General features: G+C 37.9%; 1 protein-coding gene across 6 annotated transcripts; it reads left to right on the top strand.

The window, feature by feature from the left end:
- The first annotated feature begins 873 nt into the window (after positions 1-873).
- Positions 874-20729, top strand: inpp5ja (inositol polyphosphate-5-phosphatase Ja). 6 transcript variants are annotated; one of them, XM_084400686.1, is made up of 14 exons: positions 874-1044; positions 3165-3372; positions 5195-5857; positions 8150-8257; positions 8477-8585; positions 9274-9390; positions 12556-12731; positions 13471-13582; positions 15288-15397; positions 15478-15688; positions 15966-16103; positions 17010-17075; positions 17335-17439; positions 19493-20729. In XM_084400686.1, exons 3-14 carry the CDS (start codon positions 5199-5201, stop codon positions 19967-19969), a joined length of 2388 nt encoding a protein of 795 aa, XP_084256812.1. In that variant the 5' UTR covers positions 874-1044; positions 3165-3372; positions 5195-5198; the 3' UTR covers positions 19970-20729. The 6 variants fall into 6 exon arrangements, with proteins under 6 accessions (XP_084256812.1, XP_084256808.1, XP_084256811.1 ...); XM_084400682.1 differs by having other exon boundaries at positions 3165-3399; XM_084400685.1 differs by having other exon boundaries at positions 3162-3399.
- Positions 20730-23785: the final 3056 nt, after the last annotated feature.

Genomic DNA, 23785 nt, shown 5'->3' with positions numbered 1-23785 from the left:
TTTTTGTTAGTATATTTGCAATGTAGCCACTATTGAAAAAGGGAATATATTTCAAATACAATAAAGTACACTTTTTTTCCACAAGGGATTAGCCTAATATGAAACGGAAGTTGAAGTCTGTTCTTCGCTTTATTGTGTACATTTATTGTGAAATTTGTGATACAAGTAGGCCTAGCCTATATCCACGATAAATGGCTTCTCGGACAAGCGAAATTTAGGGCGGGACTTGATGGTTAATAATAATAATAATAATATGTTTATTTTCTAGCGCCTTTCAAGAACCCAAGGTCGCTTCACAATGCAGTACAAATAGCAAACAAACAGCAAGCAAACAGATACAAAGGCCATCTGCTTATAACAGACAACAGGTTGGATAGTGGTTTGCTATTGTTGGTCGATATTATGTGATATTGATCGATATTGATACTTATGTGAGTGACAGGTTGTCCCGCCTGCACATTGATAAACACTTTATAATAATTACGGCAATATTCCATAATAAAAAAATAAAATGTCCATTTTGATTTCGTGGTGACATTTATCTGTGAGTTAATACTTTATCCAATATTATATATAGCCTATATATATTAGGGCCCTAATAGTAGGCCTAGTATGTAGTAGAATTACCCGACCTTCAACATCACAATCATTATTGATTGCAGTGTGAGGGAAGTTCTGTGAGTTGTGTGGATGATAGATCCAGTCCTGACTCCTGACCCCACGTGTGAGAGCCCGCGCGTGCCAGCTGGACATTTCTATTCCGCGCACGACGATGCGGCTGATTTTACGTCGCCTTACGTCATTTTAGGTCCAATGTTAGTCACTACTAGTCAAGTGTCTGCTGGAGATGTTTCACTCACAGTTTTCGCTACCTTTCCTCGTGTCCTCTTGGTACTGACGTATCCGCTCCCCATCATTCATTATCACACCAGTGGAAGTGTGTGTGTGTGTGTGTGTGTGTGTGTGAGAGAGAGAGTGTGTGCGTGTGATGTGAGCGTCTCTACAGGACACAAACATTTGCGCCGGTGCAGAGAAACAGGACAGGTAAGATTTCTTTCGATATGATATCAAAAACAGATAACTTAATTGTGATTAACAATTATTGGAGATAGTGTCTTACCGTGACGCTCATCTGTTTAAAGCGCGAGAGATGCGCGTGACATCCTTCACCTCGAGACACTGCAGCGTAAAAACAAGTGTCGTCAGACAAACAACTTTGAAATTATCTAACCAGCTCGTCTGTCAAATAGACTCGCGTTTCCATAACATAAAATGTCCATCCCATCAGCGTGTCAAACGGTGAATTATCTCATACGCAGCGCGTGCTGCTGACTCTTAATTGTCACGAGAGGACATATGACCTTGTTCATAATATCGGTTCATTAGGCGCGTGGCTGGTGGAAATTACGATTATTAATATTATACTCGAGATTTTATTTGATGTCTCCAGCGTGCTCTGTGATATTTATAAATATTATTATTCTTGCGACTAACGAGTAGCCTACTCACTGGTTCTTGTGACAAAACCAAATTAAATTAAAAAAAGTTTAGATATAATTAGCATATAATAATTATTTTGTGTCTGTTCAGTACTATATTCAGTTGGGTTAAATTTCCTGCTTTTTCTTTTTTCCATTTTTTCTTGCCTATCATTGAATATCAGTCAATATGATCTGATACAAAAATAATGAGAACACTTTTATAATGAAAAATACTGGACATTCACTAAAATTCATGTATGGAAAATAGGCCTACAGGACGGTTTCAAACTAAATTGTCACTACCATCAGACAAACATATTTAATGTGTTGACAAAATGACCAACTAATTTTGCATATATGCATTTTGCATATAAGTTCTGTATAGGACGTACTTAAAATGAGGGACACTATTTAAAACTCTATTTAAAATTGTATTTGAACTTTGGGGTTCAAATACAATTACTAAAATTATATATAAACAGAAGTATATAGATCTTTAAAACCCACCAGAGCACATTACCTTGTTTAGCTCATAAGGTGAAAAATGGCCAGGTGTGACATTTTTTATGAGCTTTTTAATGACCTTTTGTGACCCCAAAAGCAGAGCATGTTGTCACATAGGCTTTTCTGAAAAATACAAATAATAAGGAAGCACAAAACAACATACAAACACACCACCAACCAACAGAATTTGTAATGAAAAAATCTGAACATGAGTGACAACTAGCCCCGGCCTCCTTTATAAAATGAGCTGACACCTTGAGTGTCATACTTGGAAAATGTGTGTCATGTTGTTGTTGCTTCCTATGGTTACATTTTTGTGAATGTATCTTTCCACTGAAGTCCGATGAGCCAATGCTATTATTGTCATCAATATAAATGTTTAATGATGACCTATTTTCTTAATGCCATCCTATTATTGTGCACTATTATGTGACCAGGTTAGCTTTTATATTATTACCTTACTGCACTGAACTGTGGGATTTTAATAACCGGTACTAGTACTATATATAACACTTGATTGTTGTAGAGTACATTAATGCGCATTTGAATACTTACCATGAAAATACATGTATAAAAAACCCCATATAATTAATTTCCTTATCCATATGTGACATTTCACACGTCACATTTGTGTTGCATAGCATTGTGTTGCATTTCAAACATTAGAATTATGATTTGCATAGAATAAATCAGCCATAAACATTACAGCTCCAAAGCTTTGCCCAGTTTGTAATTTTGATATGAATTGGTCTGTGTTTTTATTGTATATCTGCATTTTTAGACTGGGACATCTTTGCTAAACTATACATAGCATTTTCTTAGATGTAAATCGTACTTGAGACAGCGTTCTGTCTTTTTCAACAAAGATCTGTCCCAAGACACCAATGTGTAAAAGCTCTAAGCTATTAGTCTGCAACAGATGGAGACAGATGCATCATTGCTAATGCTTTGTGATGGTGATTATCCCCAGCACTTTCTTCAAACATTGCCTTATCGATCAGAATCCTGTTTATTGAAGGAAATATACTGGAATGTTAAAAGGACAGAATGGAAATGTGTTGGGACAGAAAGTTGTTGCCAAGCAACAGGAAAGTAGATCAGGACAGCGGGGAGGGTATATAGTTGTCATTTGAGGAAAAGGATTGATCTTAGCTGATTGTAGTTCATTGATGTCAGCAGGGACGTCCCAGGAAAAACAGAGAGCGAGAGGGGACAGGTAGTGGGGACGTTCAGCCCTGGCTACTGTCCAAAGCTCTTCACACACTCATCCATCCACTGCAGACAGCAGCGGTCTCTGTCTTTGACCATGGGAGAAAGCAGAGGAGTGTGAAGGACACACAAACCCAGGACTCTCATCTTACTCTGCATTCACAGCATCTATTTTCTGGTTTGGTCACCCTTACCGTTATTAAAGGCATGTTCCGGGTTCAGTAGAAGTTCAGTTCTTTGAACAGCATTTGTGGGTTGAGTCAGTGGTTCATTTTGTCCAAATTTATTCATTTAAAAGTCAAAGTGATACAAAAAGATGAAATTCTTAAAAAGCAAAGCGTATTAAGTAGTTTGGTGTAATCATTTATAAGAAAAAAACGTGTCAAAGTCATGTGGTGTGAACAACATATAGAAACAAGCAGGAAAACAATGTAAATGATACAAAAATGATATCACAGAGAGGGCCCCAGACCCTCGTTACTGTGTGGCAAGGTCAATAAGTCACTTAAAATATCAGATAAGGTATTTCAGGTGGTAAAATGTCATGTGGTGCAATTCTCCAAAAATGCACTGATATTAAAGGGGTCACGAATTAGATGAGGTCATTGTACTATTAAAATATCCTGTAAGTTTCAGAGCTCAAAACTTCCTTGTTAGTTCAAAAACAGCTTTTATATAAACCAAGCTCATAAAATGATTAGTTTCAGATTTTGTCACATGACGTAAACCGACAAAAGAACGCCTCTGCAGAATCAGATCAATGCCTACTTATACATCATCACGTCTTTGGCCCCGCCCACTGGCGTATTAGTAAGATGATAAGGAGAGGAGCGATACAGGATTAAAAATAGGACTGGTCTAAAAATAACATTACCTTCCAAAGGATCCTAATGCTAGGAATGTGGTTATTTATTTTCAACTATGTGAATGACTCAGAAATCAGTCGCAATTTCGGTGCAGACTTTGCAAACAGACTTTTACTGTAAGATGTGGACCCGACAGTAATGCCATAATATGTTACCTGGTTAATTTGAATGCCTAATCTGTGATCAGTGATTTCTGATATATAGTGATTCATTTACAGTCAGACGTTCTTTGTCTCAATATTATTTTCTTATTGCTGTTTTTGTGTCTCTAAATCAAGCCAGTGACTAAACAGTCACCTTCACATTGTTTCTCTTAGTAGCATAAAAATAACCTGTTATTAAAATTGTGATTAAATTGTGAGTTTATACGTTACGAGTGGACTCTGGACTTCTGGACTCTCGCTAAAACTTCTGTTATGATTAGTGATGCTGTCTACACTATTAATCTACTCCATGAATCTCTTATTTACATGTGTTGGAACTGTTAGTTATGACGAAAGTATTTGTGGGAGTGCATAAATCTAGTTGCAATGACGAGATCACTGCATTCATGTCTGTCATCGGCTACAATGCTCATCGCTGCAACCTTTAATGCAATCTAAATATATCTAAATATATATTAGATCTAAATATCTAAATATATTGCTATAATCAACACTTTTCACTATTAGTTAATCTCGACAGCTGTAATAGTAAAAATGTATTAAAAGTTTTCGAGAGAGTTCCACATGTAATACTTTTTTTCATTTGCAAAGATGTCAGCCAATCACAGCAGTAGGCATTTACACTTAAGTCACAGCAGACATGCCCTTAAAACAGAGCGTTCAAATCAGAGGGCTAAAATCAGGGTAGAAAATGCCCATATATTATTAATTTATGACAATTTTCTATGTAAAAATCATACTAACATTATAAGTGAACCTCAGGAAACATTACAAAATCATAAAAACAAAATGCAGTTCATGACCCCTTTAATGAATTAAGAATTGAATATATATATATATATATATATATATATATATATATAATTGTATAGTATGTTAATCTGTTAAATGTTGATCAACAGCTAAAGACTTGCATTGAACCTGAAAAGTGCATTTAAAAGCTCAATGGCTCTCTGTATCGTCTCTCCAGGTAAATGGATCCAATGCAGCCCATTCATAGCTGCCCTATGCCAGAAGGACCTACTGGAGTTTTAGGACTCCACAAACCACCAGTCCCAGCCCTGCTTGGAAACCCCTGCAAACTGCCTGCATCCTCACACTGCCAGATGGTCATGACTGGAAACCCACCAGTGTTGGGACAGACCCCGGCACTGCGGACAAATCCAGCCATTCAGGAGAGAGTCAGACTAGACTCTACCGCACAATCCACAAATTGTATCAGCATCAGTCGACCCAGGCCTACTGCACTGGGGACCAAGGCAACAATCAAAGTCTCCAAACCCACAGAGCCTTCTTTGCAGGTTAAAGCTAAGGGAACGCCCAACTTCTTGTCGCACAGCCCAACTGAATCACCATTGCCTTATTGCAACCCCCCAATCCCACTGAGTCCCTCTTCTCAACTCGGTTTCAACCCCCCATCCATTCCCCCAACACTTCCAAGCCCTCCATCACAACCCATCCGTGCAAACACACACAATAATCTAATCGCCAGACCAGTCCCCAACCCAAACCACAATCCCCTGTCTAACCACATTCCTCAACCAATCCTGAGTCCAGAAACACATGTACCCAATGCAGGAGACACTACTGACAAGAAGTTGAGCAAGACCATCAGCGAAGAGGGGGATTTCAGGTGAGACGTATACCTTGTCCATATTTATACAACAGTTAGTTATTGTACCTTGAATCTGATTGGTCAAGCAGCACTCCATGAGTGATGCAACAGTTCAACAGCATTTTCACTACTCGTCTGTAATTAAACAAATGACTGTCGCTGAATTCTGCCTTTCTATAACAAAAATAATAAGAGTGCTGGTACGTCCGAATTCAGCATGAATCATTCATTCAACAGATTTGTTCAAAAACACTTGCTGAATTTGGAACAGCATACTACTCTTACTATTTCTGCCATATAACGATTTGGTAAAGAAAGTAAGACTAGTATGCTAGTACATGGTTCCAAATTCAGTAACTGAATCATTCAGAATGTAACAAGTTTCCATCTTTATTAGTCACTGAATCGTTCATTCAGAAACAGAATAAGTGGCTGTCTTTATGAGTGCGTCATTGAATTATTAATTCAACTGATTCGTTGAAAAATGTTGATTCATTCAGGAACTAAACAATTGCCAGTCTTTATGAGTGAGTCATTCAATTAATCATTAAATTTATTCATTTAAAAATGTTGATTAATTCAGGAACGAAAAAAGTGCCTTTTTTTTTTAAGTGAGTCACTGAATCGTTTATTCAGTCAGTTTGTTTAAAAACATTGATTAATTCAGGAACGAAACAAGTGAGCGTCTTCATGCGTCGTTGAATCCTTCATTAAACCAATTTGCTCTAAAACACTGATCATTAAGGAATAAAATCTTTATGAGTGAGCCATTGAATCTTTCGTTCAACTAATTTGTTCAGAAATGCTGATTCATTCATTTATTCACTCTTGCAAGTGTGATATTGCTTTAATATCTCTCAGATCTGGTGTTATGATTTGACTGCAGTCTCTGTGATTGGGTTTCTTCTGTGTTTGCTTATATCCTCTGGCCTGAGGGGAGAGAATCTGACTGTTTAAGGCTCTGTTTGCTGAGGGAAAAGTCTAGATCAGAATGGGACAATCATTTCTTCAGCTCATGGAGAAGCTCATTGGTCACTGGCAATCCCATGAAAGTCCACCCCATTAACAGCCTCAGATTTCAAACTTCCTACATGTCATGTGGTCAGAGAGAGGGGTCATTAACCATTAACTTAAATGCTGAGAAATCGGCTAATGGAATGGCAGCATAATGGACCTAAAGAACGCATGCTAGCAGAGCTACGATTTTCTCATCTCTTAAATCAGCATAATATTTCTCTCAGAGCCTGGTGACAGAATGGACACAGGAGTGTTGAGCTGGCAGCATTCCTAGACACACAAATGTGTTCATGGATCCTTTAGCCTGTCATCTTTGACAATACAGACAGAGCCCTTATAATGCGAAATGCTGTTTACTCATCGTGCATGTGCTCTAATTAGTTAAAAGCGTTCAGCATGTTTTGGAAGCTATTAAATACAGCAGGTGACATTTATCACAGGCTTTTTGATTTGAGTAATTATGATGACTCATAATACCATGATGTAATGTAAAGGAGAATATGACCATTGATTAGAAATTATAGCTCCAATCCAAAACCCAGTGTAGCAACACACACACACACACACACACATATACATATATATATATACAGTATATCTAATATTTATGTATTATATATATATATTTTTTTTATCTGTTTAAAAAAAAAAAAGATTTATATATGGTTACTGGAATATTATTTACTTTATATATTGCAATTAGCGTATTGTTATTTGTTATTCACTATTTGTAAGGTGTGTATGTGTGTGTGTGTGTGTGTACTTGTACAACTATCTTTGTGAGGACCAGTTTGAGTTTTAGACCATTGAAGTGAGTACAAAGAGAGTAAAGTGAGGACATTTTGGCCGGTCCTCACTTTCTGAGACCCCTTTAAAGGCCTGTTTGAGGGTCAAGACTTGGTTTTTAGGGATAAGGTTATAATGAGGTTAAGGGTAGGTTTAGGGTAAGGGTTCGGGTTAGGCACTTAGTTGTGATGGGTAAGGTTAGGGTAAGCGGCTAGAGATTGCATTGTGTCAATGAATGTCCTCATAAAGATAGATGTACAAGAAAGAGAGAGTGTGTGTGTGTGTGTGTGTGTGTGTGTGTGTGTGTGTGTGTGTGTGTGTGTGTGTGTGTGTGTGATTGCTGCCTATGAAGAGCATTTCAAATCATTTATGAGATTCCATTCCATTTCAGTTGTGCTGAAAGCTTCCTTAGAAGATAGCTGCCAATGTAGGAAGCTTACAGCAAGTAATTAATATAATTTATTTTAAAATGTACATTAAAGGTACAGTATGGTTTATTCCCTTTAGAGTGCATATTGTCACATGGAATGTTGGCTCCAGTATACCACCTGATGACATCACATCCCTGTTTGGGCCCGGCGCTGAAAATGGGAGCACTGACATGTTTGTTGTTGGGTGAGAATGTCTGAAATGCTGTTCAGTGCTGTTTTCTTACATACCATCCATTGTTGTTGATGAATTAATTAACTTTCCTCTGCATTCTTTGTGGGTTTTCTCATTTCCATGTCCATTTTGTCATCTCGCCCTCTTTGTCCTTGTTTTAAAGGTATTCTACCTGTCTTATTCTCCTCTGTCTTTCTTTCTCTCTGCCTCTGTCCTTTTCTCTCTCTTTAGACTACAGGAAGTAAACTCCATGATAAACAAGCGGCTTAAAGACGCTCTCTTCACAGACCAGTGGAGTGACCTCTGCATGGACACACTCAGTCGTTTTGGATATGTGTTGGTCAGTATGAAATCAAATATCTAGTTCAGTCATGAAACTCTTACATGCAATTTGCAAGGTATCTCAGCATTACCACATGGCACAAGCTGATTGGCCTTTGCTGATTCCGCAGTCAATGGGATTGCTTGCTCAACGCTTAAAGAGTCTGGTTCAGTGTTTGCAGTAGTCTAGTCCTGCAGTTCCTCTGAAACCCTCCACCTCCCCAGCTCCACCTGCCTAGATCTGCACCAGGATTTATGAATGCTTAATCATGCAGAAACAGCATATCTTTCATGCTCACAGCAGCATGTCTGTGTATCTAATGGCTGTAGCAAGTCCATACAGTAGTAGCAGCAGAAGCATGGATGAGATGGAATAACAACAACAAACTACAACAACAGGCACTCGCATTGACGAGCACTTGGGTGAGGTGTTAAAAGATATACGCAACTCTGGTTTAAACAAGCAAGTTATCGAAATAGAGGAGACAATGGACATAGATGAAACTGTTTGTGCTGACATTCATAGTAATATAAGTTCACCATCTTGATATATCTAAAGACTTTGACTGTAGGCATACCTAAGCACATGCATAAAAACTGACGTATACTTTGGGCTTTAGAGGTTTGTTCAAAGTGAAATAGTGATGTTTGCCGTAGTAAACACCGCAATGAGCGGTTTAACTTGAAATATCTTTACATTTCTCTAGGTGGCGTCTCAGAGGATGCAGGGGGTTTTCTTACTGGTGTTTTCCAAATTCTGCCACCTTCCCTTCCTCAGGGGAGTACAAACCCAAAGCACACGCACTGGCCTGGGCGGCTACTGGGTGAGTCAAGTGAGCAAAGACCTCTGGGAAATAATTTATAAACGTGTATGTGATCAGTGATTGATGTGATGCATTAGTACTTTAATGTCGAACATCACACATCTGTATAATGTCGCGACCCCCAGCCGTGCGATGTCTTTGATGATTACAGGAAAAGCAGAGTCAAAGAGAGACCGTGGAAATGAAGCTGCGAGTGTGGTTTTGTGTACGTGGCAGTGAGTGTGTGTGTGCGTGTGACCCTGCTGTGTGTTGTTGTCAGCATGGCTTCAGGCTCATTTTGCAGTCTCCCTTGAGGAGGGCACAGTAGGACACGCAGCAGCTCTGTTTCTGATATGTCTTGCAGTGCACAAACACACACATCAAGTTCATCTCTGCTTGATCAAATACAGAATGAACACACACACAGCAGCTCTCAGTTCTCCCCAGGGCATTACCCAGAAAGAGAGCACAACCCTTGGGAACTGCAGCACCAGCGCTGATCATAAACTGCATGTCTCTGCACAGCCCATTTCACCCTTGACTGACCAACACACCTGCCCTTTTCAGGACAGTGTTTAAGAGATAGTTCACTCACAAATGAATATTTGCTCATTTACTCATCCTCATGTTGTTCCAACAACAGTTCAGAGTGATCACGTCTGTCAAGCTCCAAAACAGACAAACAGGCAGATAAAAATGCAGAGGTGGGGATTTTGATTCATTTTAGTGACTTGAATCTTTTGAATCTGTTCACCAAAAAGATTTGCTCAGCTATTCGTTCACTAACTCCTTGCAGCAGGTTCATTTGTTACCCAGTAGGTGGCAGCAACCGAGTGTTATAAATGAGTCGTTGAATCACTTACTCAACAATTAAGTAACAGAATCTTTCTCCGAATGAAAGACTGAAAAAGATGAAAGTCAAAGTAATACCTATAAAACCATTATAATACCATAATACCTCTATCTCTTCGTTCATCTAGTCAATTTCTCCTCTCAGTTAAAGGAGTCATAACCTAGTATTACATTGGATACCTACTGCTGTATTATAGTCTTTCAGGCCCTTCTAAAAAAGAAAAGTGGAAAAAAAATAAACACAGACCTACTTTTACCCTTATTTCTGAAGGCATTATTGTCTCGCGAGATCAATGCGATGTTTTGGCTGTCGTGGACGCTCATTTTAATAATGCAAATGAGGGGCGCGTTGATTGGTTGAAGGAAGGAGGGGGGTTGACACGCAGGTAACTTCGGCATTTTGACTGAGACATACATTAACATCGGTAACGAGCTAAAACGTTTGTTGCTATTTTCTCCCACATAGGTTTACCTTTTATTTAATGTCGATTACATTAACAGAGATGTAGTCTACTTATTTTATCAGCTTACAGTGGTTATTGAGATGAGACGTTTACTATCATGTGCTGTTTTTGCCTTGTTTCACGTTATTTAGACATTCAATATTTTTCTTCTTTAGACAGGTAACGTGTTGTTTTTCTTTATGTTTATTATTACTTGACTGTTTGTTTTATTTATCTATGTATCGTTATGTATTCTATAAAAAAAATCAATACAATGATATGTTGTCATAGTTATATAATATACAATAAAGCGCACACACATAACGATACGCCAGTTGAAAGGGTTGTTGGGACAGCGTCATTAAAAATGAATTTCATCCACTGGTCCCTGATAGTTTCGTCCGATTTTGGGAGATAAAACACATTTACATGTTTTTTATGGCAATCAACCACAGAGCAAGTCCGGTGTGCACTCGGTTTCTCCATCTTTCCCGACTGAACTGAATATGAGGGGGAGAGGGGAAGGGGGGGCTTCCTGCTGCGGTGTCCATATATGGTATATCCTACTACCTCATGACGTCAAGAGGGAGCTGAAATCAAAATCTCGTATTTGAGTGCGCGTGCACGCGCGCTGGTTTATTTACCCTGAGGTAAACAAACGCTTCACTTTTAAATATCGGCTTCCCGGCCAGTGTATAATCGTTAGTCGATCATAACATACATTGATTCTCGTGGAAAAGTGAAAATTGCAGGTTATGACTCCTTTAAGGTGACCGGGCTTTTGCTGTGGTTGGTCCTAGACTCTGGAACAGTCTAGATCTCCATACAAGATCTTACCCTTCTATTTCTATGTTTAAATCCTCTTTGGAGACCCATTTTTATTCTTTACGTTTTAATTCTGGTTGACGGTGTAACATTTTTCATGTGTCCTTTTGGTTTTCTCAATTTTGAATGTTTTAAGTTTGTTTTATATTTGTTGTACAGTACTTTGGTTTCAGCAAACTGTTGTTTTTAAATGTGCTTTATACATAAATAAACTAAACTAAACTAAATGCACATGTCTACAAATCTACTAAAAGGCCCCAGAAAGTGTGTTTGAGCATCATCAGCATTTTCTAAGTTACAACAGATACAACAAAGCTGATCTATACGTTTTGCTCCATTTTGCAAACTGCATGGCATTACTTTTTATCAAGCCATAAAAAGACAACAATAATATCTAAATAAAAACATTAAGTATTCCAAAAATAAAGTCGTTAATTTTTTTTAAATGTGAGACTGAATCATGCCAAATGGTTTTCAGTTGAGTTTTAGTAATTTCGTTATGTGCGTTTGTCATTTATTTATTTATTTCTGGATAGGTTTCATTTTTATTTCTGGTTTGGCTTTAGTAATTTTAGTACTTTTACTCAAACTAATTTTATTAGTTTGAGTTTTTTTTCATCTAATATCAATACTTTAATTTATTTCAGCAAATTAATTACCAAATTTACCAAAAACATTATTTTAAAGTTTAAGTTAACAAACAAGATTAATCCCAGTATGTTCACGAATGAAACTTCAGAAGCCATACAATACTTTTTGTGATAAACCAACTAAAATTTGATGGTGTTTGTTCTATATTACAGTTTGACAGCAGTTCACTATGAAGTCTTATTGTTTAGAGCTTAAAAGAGCTGCGTGAAGATACCATTTTTTTTTTTTTTTTTTGGGGTTCCATGGAAAAAAAATAACAACAGCATAATAGTGTGGATCAACATGACTGTAAATCATTTCTGTAATAATGTTGTTTTTTCTTTTACAATTAGGACAGACACTTTACCATGGAGTGCAGAGCTACTGTATTATTAATGTCTTCCCATTATCCTCCACCTCTATGTGTTTGTCTCAGGGGAATAAAGGGGGCGTGAGTGCACGCATGATGGTTTTCGGACATCCTGTTTGCTTTCTCAACTGCCACCTGCCGGCTCACATGCGAAACCTCGAGCAGCGGATGGAGGACTTTGAAAGCATCCTTCAGCAGCAGCAGTTTGAGGGCGGCACCGCCGTGGGTGTGCTGGATCACGAGTGGGTACCTGGGAAAAAAGCAGATGCTTGATGCCCAGCCTTACTTATGTACTTTTAAAGCTACACTATGTAACTTTTTTGGCCCTGTCTTGCTGAAGAACATTGTTTTGGTTGTGCTTCAACTCTGAATGTGGTTTGAGGCACTAGTGTACACATGGATATGGACAAATTAAATAATAATAATTTCTTCGTTTTTAAAACCAGTGATTCAAGAGGTTTGCTATTTTGATTTATCCATGTTCGATTTTTCTTGTTTGGAGCTACTTTTCCCTGTGTACGTATATATGCAAATTATGCATGTGTACAGTTTCTCTGCGAAATCTGTCCCGACAACTCTAAAATTTAAATCTATATTATAAAAGTGTATTTCAGTAAAGATATGGTTTGGAGGTCGCCTTTTTGCCCTCTCTCATTATTAGCATTTTTTAATCAAAAAAGTTACATAGTATTGCTTTGAATAATCTTTCATATAATGTGCAGTTTGCCAGTTATCATCACAAAATCATCACTGCCACACTGCCACAAAGCTAATTACCATATAAATAAATAATTGGATATGAAATAATAATTTAAAATAATTGTATTATGTGATACCTTTTTATTAAACCATTGCATAACTTTTGCACATTTTTAATTGCAACTGTAATTTTTATCTTTATTCGAGCATTAATCTGAGTGGCTTTATACAGATGAGCTTTGACCTGTTGGGTTCACTGGAAATTATTGCATTCTTTCACAGTGTGGTGTTCTGGTTTGGTGATCTGAACTTCCGAATCGAAGGTTATGATATTCACGTGGTGAAAAGTGCAATTGAGAATGACAAATTGCCTCTACTGTGGGAAAAAGATCAGGTAAGAGAACAAAAAATGTCAAAAAGAAATGTGTTTAAATTGTATTGAATGCACACTTGTAGTAAGTAGACAATAGACAATTGAAGTAATTATGAAATTACATATAAAGCTGATAAGTCCTATTTAAGTGGGTCAAAAAAGCACTCTAAAGTTCAGCTAATTGTATTAAATGTAATTGTAAACTATAATACATTTTCATTTAATTGTAAATAACATGCAAAAAGTGTTGGAAAACATTACATTCAGTTTACACCTAAGTATATTATTTAAAAGTATAATATTTTCATAGTAAGTACTGACTTTCTTCTTGGTGGATGTGATTTTACCAAGTACATAATGTTCCTGGATCAACATTCAAATCAACAACATTCAAATCAACCAATCAGATTTGAGGGAGTTTACTGCTTATATCAGTTTGGGCTCAAAACCAGGGTTAGGTGCTTCTACATCAGTGTTATTCACCCTCATCATTTCCCTCTGATTTTAGGGATATGGGTAGGGTTAGGTTTGGGATAGGGTTAGGACTCAATTTTCGGACAGGAATGTTGAACATGTCTTACTTGGCAAAATCACGGTGACCCTTTTGGATAGTAAGCTAAAGTGTACTTTTTTTTAACAATGGAGGCCCTGTCTCAAATGCCCGCATAGTACTCATGAACACCCTTTTGAATCATAAAATGAATTTAGAAGTCCACCTCAAGGAAAATTGTCCTTATCAGTGACAAAACACCAGGGCTGCGTTCAGCCCCGACAAAACGTTGCACAACGTTTTTTAAACAGAAACGGTGATGCGTTGAACACACTGTTCTGATGACGCAAGAGTTGCAACTATGGCAGCTGAGACGGTATAAATATGTTTAATACTACAAAATATGCCCGATGTCACAGTTACTGCACTTGCCGCCCAGAACAAAAGAGAACATCCCAATGGAGTGAAGGGATTTGTGGAAAGTGAAATGGAAGCACACATCTTTCCTAATTCAGACTAAAACACATCTATTTAGCCTCACATACTGACTTTATTTGTAGTTCATACTGTTTTAATACCCTGTATTTTCTTTCTCATTTTTAGGAAAAGCACTTAATTACCATTGTTTATTTCTATACCTGTCATACACTTGCAATGAAGCTAAAAATATAAACAACTACATCATTATGTTGGTATCCTATATTTTTACAATAAAACTTACGACAAACATGTCTTCTAATATCCTCAGTTGTTGCGTATACCGAGCTGCATCGAACACATTTGTAAATGACTTTCCTTGAACCCATTGTGCGAGTTCACTTTAATACCGCGTGCTTTATATACATGTTGCTGCTGATTGGACTGCAGTTCTGACACACCCACCAAACAAGAGAAAACGTATCTCAAACCCTGTTGCACACCGGTGCACGCCGTTTCCAGGAAACATGACGTTCAACCCGGAAACCGTAGCAAAAACGTTGCGCACCGTTTTGAACTTGAACATGCCCCAGGTGTCTATAAAGATCTTGGCAATACTGATTTTTCAAACTGTTACCACTAGAGGTCAGTGTACTACATCTATAAACAAAGCGGCTTGATTCAACTCTTCAGAAAGCGCATGAGCACTGAGACACAACACAAAAATACTGGATTGCGTTGTGTTGTCTGCTAGATTGGGTTGTTGTTAAAAAAGATTAAGTGAAAGAACATTTTGTCTTTTTGTTTTGTCTGTCACAGCTCAACATGGCGAAAAAAAGCGAGTCCGTTCTGGAGGGATTTATAGAAGGCCCCCTGAAATTCCCGCCAACTTACAAGTTTGATGTGGGAACACACACTTATGACACAAGGTGTGGGACTGAATTATGCTTTTCTTCATGAGTCTTTCTGTTTCCCTGGCCTCTCGTTCAAACCTGGCTTTCTTTCCTAGTGCAAAAAAGAGGAAACCTGCATGGACAGATCGCATCCTGTGGCGTCTGCGCAGGACGGGCTCCCCCGTGCCGTCCCATTATTCTGCCCTGCAGAGGGGTCTGACCTCATGGCTGGGCGGCGCCACCAGAGTTTCTCAGCACGTCTATCGCAGTCACATGGGCTTCACTATTAGCGATCACAAGCCAGTGTCCTCCCTCTTTACTTTGCATGTAAGTCTAAAATTGGCGGGAAAGAAACTGGATAGTCTGTGAGCAGCCCTGCCTGTATTTTAGGCATACAGTGTCATGCGAGATATTTATTATCCTGACACTTCGACATTTATGAGTTAAAAAAAGTTGCTTATGGCCACAGACACACTGCAAATAGATTTTTTCACAGTTTTTTTGTTTTTGTTTACTGAAGGCCTCTGTTAAGGGAGAAAAGGTTGTATTATAGTAGTAACACCTACAATTTTTTCTAAGATTTGTTACACTTCTGTCCCATCAGTTTCCCTTTAAGGTGAACCAACCATTAGTGACACTGGAAGTGGAGAAAGAATGGACCAAGTTCTCTGATGCTACAGCAAAACTCACAATGGCACACGGCTTTCAGAGGAGTTCATGGGACTGGGTGGGACTGTACAAGGTAATACATGAATAGAATTTTCACATAACACAATGTTTAATCCAATTTTTTTTTTTTTACTTGGAACAATTACACACATTATGTTATTAACACATTGTTATCACATAGGTATCATTAACTCTGTTAACCACATTTAAATCAAAGTGTGTCATTTATGCTCCACTATCACCAAAAATAATTGCTAAAATAATGACTGTTTCTCAGAAATCTTTCCCAAGTGTTCTCCCTGCCCACTATTGGTCAATAAATTGAGAGACCTTCCCCCAAACTCACGCCATTGGTTGAGCCAGTGTTGCTATGTTGGGCTGGTCAGGAAAATCAAACAAACAGAGCTTTCCAGTCTTTCAACTTTTCAAGGAAATTAACCTATGAATTGCTTAGTTATTTTTGCATACTTTTATTATAGAAAAAATTTACACGTTTAACAGCAAAAAACATTAACAAAATTAAGAAAATAAGTTTTCTAGCCTAATTGGCTTATTCAGTCTCATTTTAATAATAATAATAGTAATAATAATAATAATATGTTTATTTTTGATAGCGGATTTCAAGAACCCAAGGTCGCTTCACAAAATAATACAAACAGTTGACTGACAAAGACACAAGCAATCTGCTTATTATAACAATCAAACAAGCAGAAAAGCAGATGGAGACAACCAATAACTACAAATAATTAACATGAGAAGTTATATAATCAAAGAAAACATCAATTTCGATAAAGTAAGCATGTAACAGAAAAAATTAAAAAGTGGAAGACAGAGAAATAGCGAGGATTTAATTATCAATTATAAAAAATTTACTAAATCTTACTTAATTATTTTAAATGTTGATGACAAAAAAACACGCCCATCCGCCCTCTATATTAAATAATTTTTTATATACTTACTTTTCTATTTCCTTTTTTAGGTGGGATTTAAGCACCACAAGGATTACGCTGCTTATGTTTGGGCCAAATCTGAGCATTCGACGCAGGTAGGACATGAAAATTGTTAGTCGTGTGTGTAAGATGTTTTCTGGAGATCTGAAAGATATTAGCAACCTGACCCTGATCGTTACGTCTTTCGCTGTTGACAGGACAATGCCTTAATCCCAAAATCAAATCATTCCTGGATAATCTTGGATTGAAAGCTTTAAGATCACTGACCAGTATTAATACTAACAAAGTAGATTGGTAGTGTAGCCAGTGCTGACTATCATTATCTGTAACTTGTTGTTTTTTCATGACCTTCAGGTGACATTTTCTGAGGAAGACTTGCCTAGAGACCCGGGGGAATATATTCTGGGATATTACAGTAACAACACGAACAGCATCGTGGGAGTGACAGAACCATTTCAGGTCCGCACTTCTCTTACGCAGCTCCATTCTGATTCCACGCAAATGCAAATATTAGTTTGGTTTGAACGAGTGTGTTATTCCAAGGGCATGATGACAAGGTCATTGCGCTCTGACATCGCCATTGTCAACACTGATTGCAGCCTTGATTTGTATTTGAGGCTGGATATTCACAAATAACAAACACAGACTCAGTTGTGTCATTTGAATTTCCAACTACATGTGAGACACCACATAATGAAAGCACACACAATGGAAATAGGACACAATGTACCACAGTGTCAGTGTGAAACACAATGTTCCACGGTTTCAAAGAGGTTCTATCAGTAAAATTGGTATTTGTAGGAATGGAACCAAAACCACTGTGGTAAAAAAATTTTTTACACAAACAGTCACAATGTAAGATATGTCTTTCAAAGCTTCTTCTGGTAAAAAAAAAAAACTACAAGAATAGACTGGCTGAATAGAAATGAACTGAAATATGTGTAGACTTTACAAAAGTAGTAAGCATTCATTATGTTTTTGACTAACCAAATAGAGTCAGTCTGTAAATAAGAGTAATTTGTTTGGGAATCTAACTACACTTATTGGGTTGATTAGTGTTTGTTTTTGATTCACTAAAAACTGCCAGTTCATAAGAGTATGAGTATTTGTACAGGAATCGGATTACCACTAAAAAGAACTCCACTAAAACCAGCTTAGGCCTGGGTTTTTTTTTTTTTTTTTTTTCACAGACAGGAAACCCAAGACAAGAGTTTACTTGTTAAGTGCCTCAAACAAAAGTCTGAATATCCCAGATTTGATGACATAATCCTCCCACGGAACTCCAGGGAAGTTTTGAAGATGGTGCTGATTTCGTCATTTATTTGAATGAATACAGACTGAGGCTTTCAAGGAGACAAAAGCACTTTAAATGTTCATGGACCTGTCTTTTTTTTCCAAGTCTTCTGAAGTCATATGAACCAGTGTTGTAGTCGAGACCAGCACATAAGAGCCCGAGTCAAGACTGAGAACAGAACACAGTCGAGTCCAAGTCTAGACTGAAATCAGAAGAGGGCTGAGTAAGAGTCAAATCCGAGACCAGAAGAGGGTCGAGTCTGAATCAAGACTGAGACAAGAATTAGGTTGAGTCTGAATCAAGACTGAGACAAGAATTAGGTTGAGTCTGAGTCAAGACTGAGACCAGAAGAAAGTCAAGTCAGAGTCTAGACCGAGACCAGAGAAGGGCTGAATTAGAGTTAAAACCATGACAAGGATAGGCTTGAGTCTGAGTCAAGACTGAGACCAAAAGAAAGTCAAGACATAGTCAAGACCCAGGCCAGAAGGCGGCTAAGTATGAGTCAAGACTGAGACCAGAACACTGTTGAGTCCAAATCTAGACCAAGACCAGGTTGTTGAGCAGACAGCTTCAAGACTGAGACCAAAAGAGGCTTAAGTACGAGTCAAGACTGAGACCAGAAGAAGGTTGAGTTCGAGTCAAGACCCAGAGCAAAACCAAGATCATGAAAATATGGTCTTAGTTTTGTCATGTGGACTCTGTCTTGACTTGGACTTGAATAAGCTGGTCTCAATTACAACACTGATATGAACTCTTTATGTGAGAAACAGGCCAAAAGTAAAGCAAAACCACTACGACTGAATCATCCATTAAAACAAAACCATTTGACTAGGTTAGTTGAACTTGAACTAAACCAGATCAGTGCAATGAACCGTGAATGAACCATTCACATCAGTTTTGTAAACTGATCAATCAAGTGATTAACTGAAAACATTCTCTTGTTCACTTGTTTCGTTCTCTCATGTCCTCTCATGAACACATCAAGCTAGGGCAGATGTCAATACTTTTAGTGAATAACAACATAAATGTGGGTCTTTTCATTGTAATTGCATTAAAAGGAGCATGAAAACATGTTCTGTGGAAGAAAGGTCATGTGGGTTTAAAAATGTGAAAGAGATTTTAACTCTTTTAACTTCTATGAAACATTTAAATCATCAATATATATATATATTCATTGTAGATATATATTTTCATTCTCTGTGTATATTTTCCTCACAGGTGCAGCTTCCCATGTCGACACCACCTGCGCCAGGGTGTCGTTCGCGCTCTGACAGTTCAGATGTCAGCTCTGAAGACGACAGTACGCTGGTCCTGTTGGCTCCCAGCTCTCGTAGTCCCAGCCCTGGAAACCACAGCGGCAAACGGCATCACCACCACCAGAAGCGGCAGCGCAGCCGCAGCCCCGCCGTACCTGCGCTCTCCTCATCGCCCCTTCCCTCCCTGCAGTCTCTCAGCCTGTGCCCACGGCCCCGCGACGGCCCCGCACGGAGCTCCTCCCCTCACCCTTCCGCCAGTGCCAAGAAAGAGCGTCTGGTTTCTCCAGACACGTTAACCTCGCCCTCCCTCAGTCCTCTTAGTCCACGGAGCCCTGGGTCTCCTAGGAACGGAGTCAGCGCTCCGGAGGCTCTGATAGCAGCCATTTTAGGAGAGCCCAGGCCCGCTCAGATAGAAAAATCAGGGGATGTGATTCTCTGACCAATCCCCCCACCCCTTCCTTTCGATTGATTTCTAGACTTTAGCAGATATCGTAATGCAACTTTAGAGAAATGGCCTGTTTCAGGTCGTCCTCTGCCGCTTTTCAGACCTGCAGCTGTTTGTGATCTCATGCCTTGTCGTGCTTAATTGTTTCACAAATTCTTCCTCAGTTCTCAGTGGCTTTGCCAATAGAGATTCAACTGGTCTTGCATTATTTATTAATGATAGATTGTAAATGGTGACAGTGCAACAGTGCACATCCGTCTTATAGTGCCGGATAACCTGACCCAAGGTAAAACTGTGCTGTTACTGTAGAATCAAAGCAAACAGTGATGTCAGCATTCATCTCAGCCTTTACTCTAGCAGTTGGTCGGGTTTTAATGCCCAATGTCTAGAGATTGTTGAAAATGAACAGAACTGTCCTTTGTTAAAATATTTTAGTTTGATTGACATCAACAAGAAAAGTATGGCATGTGTTTTGTCTTCCCCTTTTGAAGTATAATCCTATTTATTGTATTGTTTTAACTAGTTTGCAAGCCACCAGTTGAGAAGCACTGATCTAGAGTCAATATAATGTCAATATAATGTAGAGTCCAAAACCTGTGTGTGTGCGTGTGTGTATGGGTGTTTGTGTGTGCGTGCGTTTAGATAACTTTAAAAGTTTGGGGTCAGTAATATTTTTTCAAAAATAAATACTACTTATTCAGCTGGGGTGCATTAAAGTGATCAAAAGTGACAGTAAAGACATTTCTAAAGTTAATTTTTTTTTTTACATTTCAAAGAAATGCTGTTATTTTGAACTTTCTGTTAAGAATCCTGAAAAAAAAGTATCACAGTTTCCACAATTAGGTTTATTTGCGCATCAAATCAGCATATTAGAATGATTTCTGAAGGATCATGTGACACTGAAGACTGGAGGAATGAAGCTGAAAATTCAGCTTTGCATCACATAAATAAATTACATTTGAAACTATTTTCAAATAGATAACAGTTATTTTAAATTGTAATAATATTTCACAATATATAAAAAAAATTATTGTATTTTTTATCAAATAAATGCAGCCTTGGTGAGCATAAGAGACTTGTTTCAAAAACATTAAAAAAAAATATTACTGACCACAAACTTTTTCATGATAGTGTGTATACATATATAAAAATTGACAAGAACTGACATTTAGTGACAAGGCCATTTCTGTTAATTGGCCAGTCGACACAATTTGCATAAGTAATTCAGAACAGGCAATCTTAAAAAGGCCAAATGTCGTCCAAGTAGTTACCAATGTATCAGTCTACTAATACCGATTTCCTAATAAATAAGTCCAGTAGTATGAGTACACATATGTCAGAGGTTTTGCAAATGCTAAGACCACCTTCCCTGATTTTAGAATAAGTTACTCATTAACACCCATCATGCTTTGCCGAGGTATCTTTCGAGCCAACAGCCTTTCTTGAAACAGAGCAAACCTTTGACATGAGCCGCTGATTAAACACGACCAATCACGTCAGCTCTGCTCATCTATAACATGTTGTGGCTTTATTTGATCAGTTTGAGCTGAGTGAAACGTGTGTGGTGTGTGCGTGAACGCATACTGACGGTGCAAAAATACACACCTCAAGGACATGTAGCAAAAGTGGAACTTATGAATTTTATGATTGATTACCCTTTATATATCAGGAGACAATAAAGGCTGACAGCATAAAGATTTGATCAGCACTCCATTGCAAATATAACAAACCGAAAAATGTATATTCACTCATCGTGCCGTCAATTGTACATTTCAGTTGTAAATTGGCAGAAATGTCAAATGTACTTTTATCAAAAAAAGTCTGTTTTTGTCTCATATTTTTGACCATTTAGCTAAAAAGCAAAGGACACTGAACTTGTATAATATTAATTAGACATATTATGTATTTTATTTATTTATTTATTTTTAAATCAATTTAAAGTCAAATGTTGTCCTGTGGTGTTTGTCCTCATAATGAACTGTGAAATACAACAATAAGGACACAATATTACCCTACAAATTATGCAGCTATGTCAACAATTATTGAGTCCTGTGGAGTGACTCACGAAGTCAGTTTTTAATGGCCAGTCTCTTAAAAAAAGTTGCTAATGATTATCATTATAATCATGATAATATAGGATAATGATTATTATCATGCTAAAGCATGACGCATTAAAGGACTTTTTTTCTTAACACTCCTAGTCTTGACTTTTAGTCTGTTATGAGCTCCGCGCTTTGGAAACTCTTCCAGACCTGGAGGCGATTAGACAAATTATGAAAGCACTGTGATCGTTATAAAAGTTAAAACAACAGAGCCAGTGAGCAAAACAACCTGGTAATGTTTTGCAAGGTGTTTGACTCATTCATAATTGACAGCAAACGTTGCGCAATTGAAGTTCATTTCGAAAGCATCCCCCTCAAGCAAAAACCATCACCTGGCTGCAAGATGATCATACATAAGAGTTATTTCCTCCTATAACCCCAAACCTTGCCAGGTGCAATACACATTCCTGGTAAGAAACACACAGTGTAATGGATTCAAACATCCTGCATTCATTTAAAGAAAGATAAAATACCATGTTTTGTCTGGCAGCATTTCTAACATTCCTGCAGAACTTTACACTTACAGTCAGTAACACAAACGACCTTTGCGCCAGACCTGCACAAAACTACTTCATCTGGATTTAATGAAAAAGTTATATAGTATTGCAATCCAGTAAAAGCACAGAGGATAATGGGAATTGCCGTAAAAAACAATAAAAACCTCAACAATAAAAAGCTAATAAAATAAAAATAAAATGTACAAATAAATCACATAAAACTGCTTTCAGGGCATGTCTTTACACCAGTCATGAGATTAGGCTAATAAAATAGACTGTGACATTATACGCTTACAAGAGAGGCCAATGTTCAGAAAAGTAGCATTGATGGCTGATTTAAATACCATCGCTGGTCACTTACAGATGAATGCTCATATCAAGGAACGTTGTTCACTCTTTACATCATAACGGACCATTTACAACACAAAGAGCCATAACAACAAGGTGTTGTAAGCTCTACTTCCTGGAATCATATACCAAAGACCAAATGGGCTTGAGTTTAACTCTCTACATCACATTCATGGTGCTCCGGGGCTGTTGAATGCTTGAATCTGATTAGTTGACGAACGTTATTTTCAGGGAAACGCACGGCTAAAGTAGTTCCAGGCAGGTCTTGGCCGCAGTTTCATATCACTTCGCCAAATGATTAGCCTAGTCATTTCAAAAGTCCTTACACAGACTACAACAACAAAAGAACCAACGACACTGACCAAGCAAATAAATATAGTAAACAATAGGATAAAAACGACAAATCATTTCCATGTTTTTTGCCACAAAATTACATTTTGTTATTATGTAAGGAAAGCACATAGCCTACAGTATGGACACACTCGCACAGAAGCGTGTTGTCAGTGCTGCTCTGACGGTTTTATGTGTAAAATAGTTTAACAACTTAAAAGCTACAAGACATTTCTCACTAGCGAAGTAATAGCAGCCCTGTTCTTGGAGCAGATGAACTTACAGTTTCGCTATTAGTAGAGACGCACAGTGTTAAAGGAGACATATCATGCTTTTAAATTGTTCCTTTTTACATATAAATCATACATTTGTAGTCTATATAAAGCGGAACTGCAATACTTGGGTCTGAATTCCTCATTATTATAGCTCCACAGGCCCCTTTTCTACCCCTCTTCTGATGTGCGTCTGAGAGCAACTTGTTTTAAAGCGGAACTGCAATACTTGGGTCTGAATTCCTCATTATTATAGCTCCA

Source organism: Rutilus rutilus (genome assembly GCF_951802725.1).
Source record: "Rutilus rutilus genome assembly, chromosome: 25".
In the NCBI taxonomy this organism is placed as follows: domain Eukaryota; kingdom Metazoa; phylum Chordata; class Actinopteri; order Cypriniformes; family Leuciscidae; genus Rutilus; species Rutilus rutilus.
The sequence above is the reverse complement of the archived record's forward strand: the minus strand, read 5'-3'. Positions and strand labels throughout refer to the sequence as shown.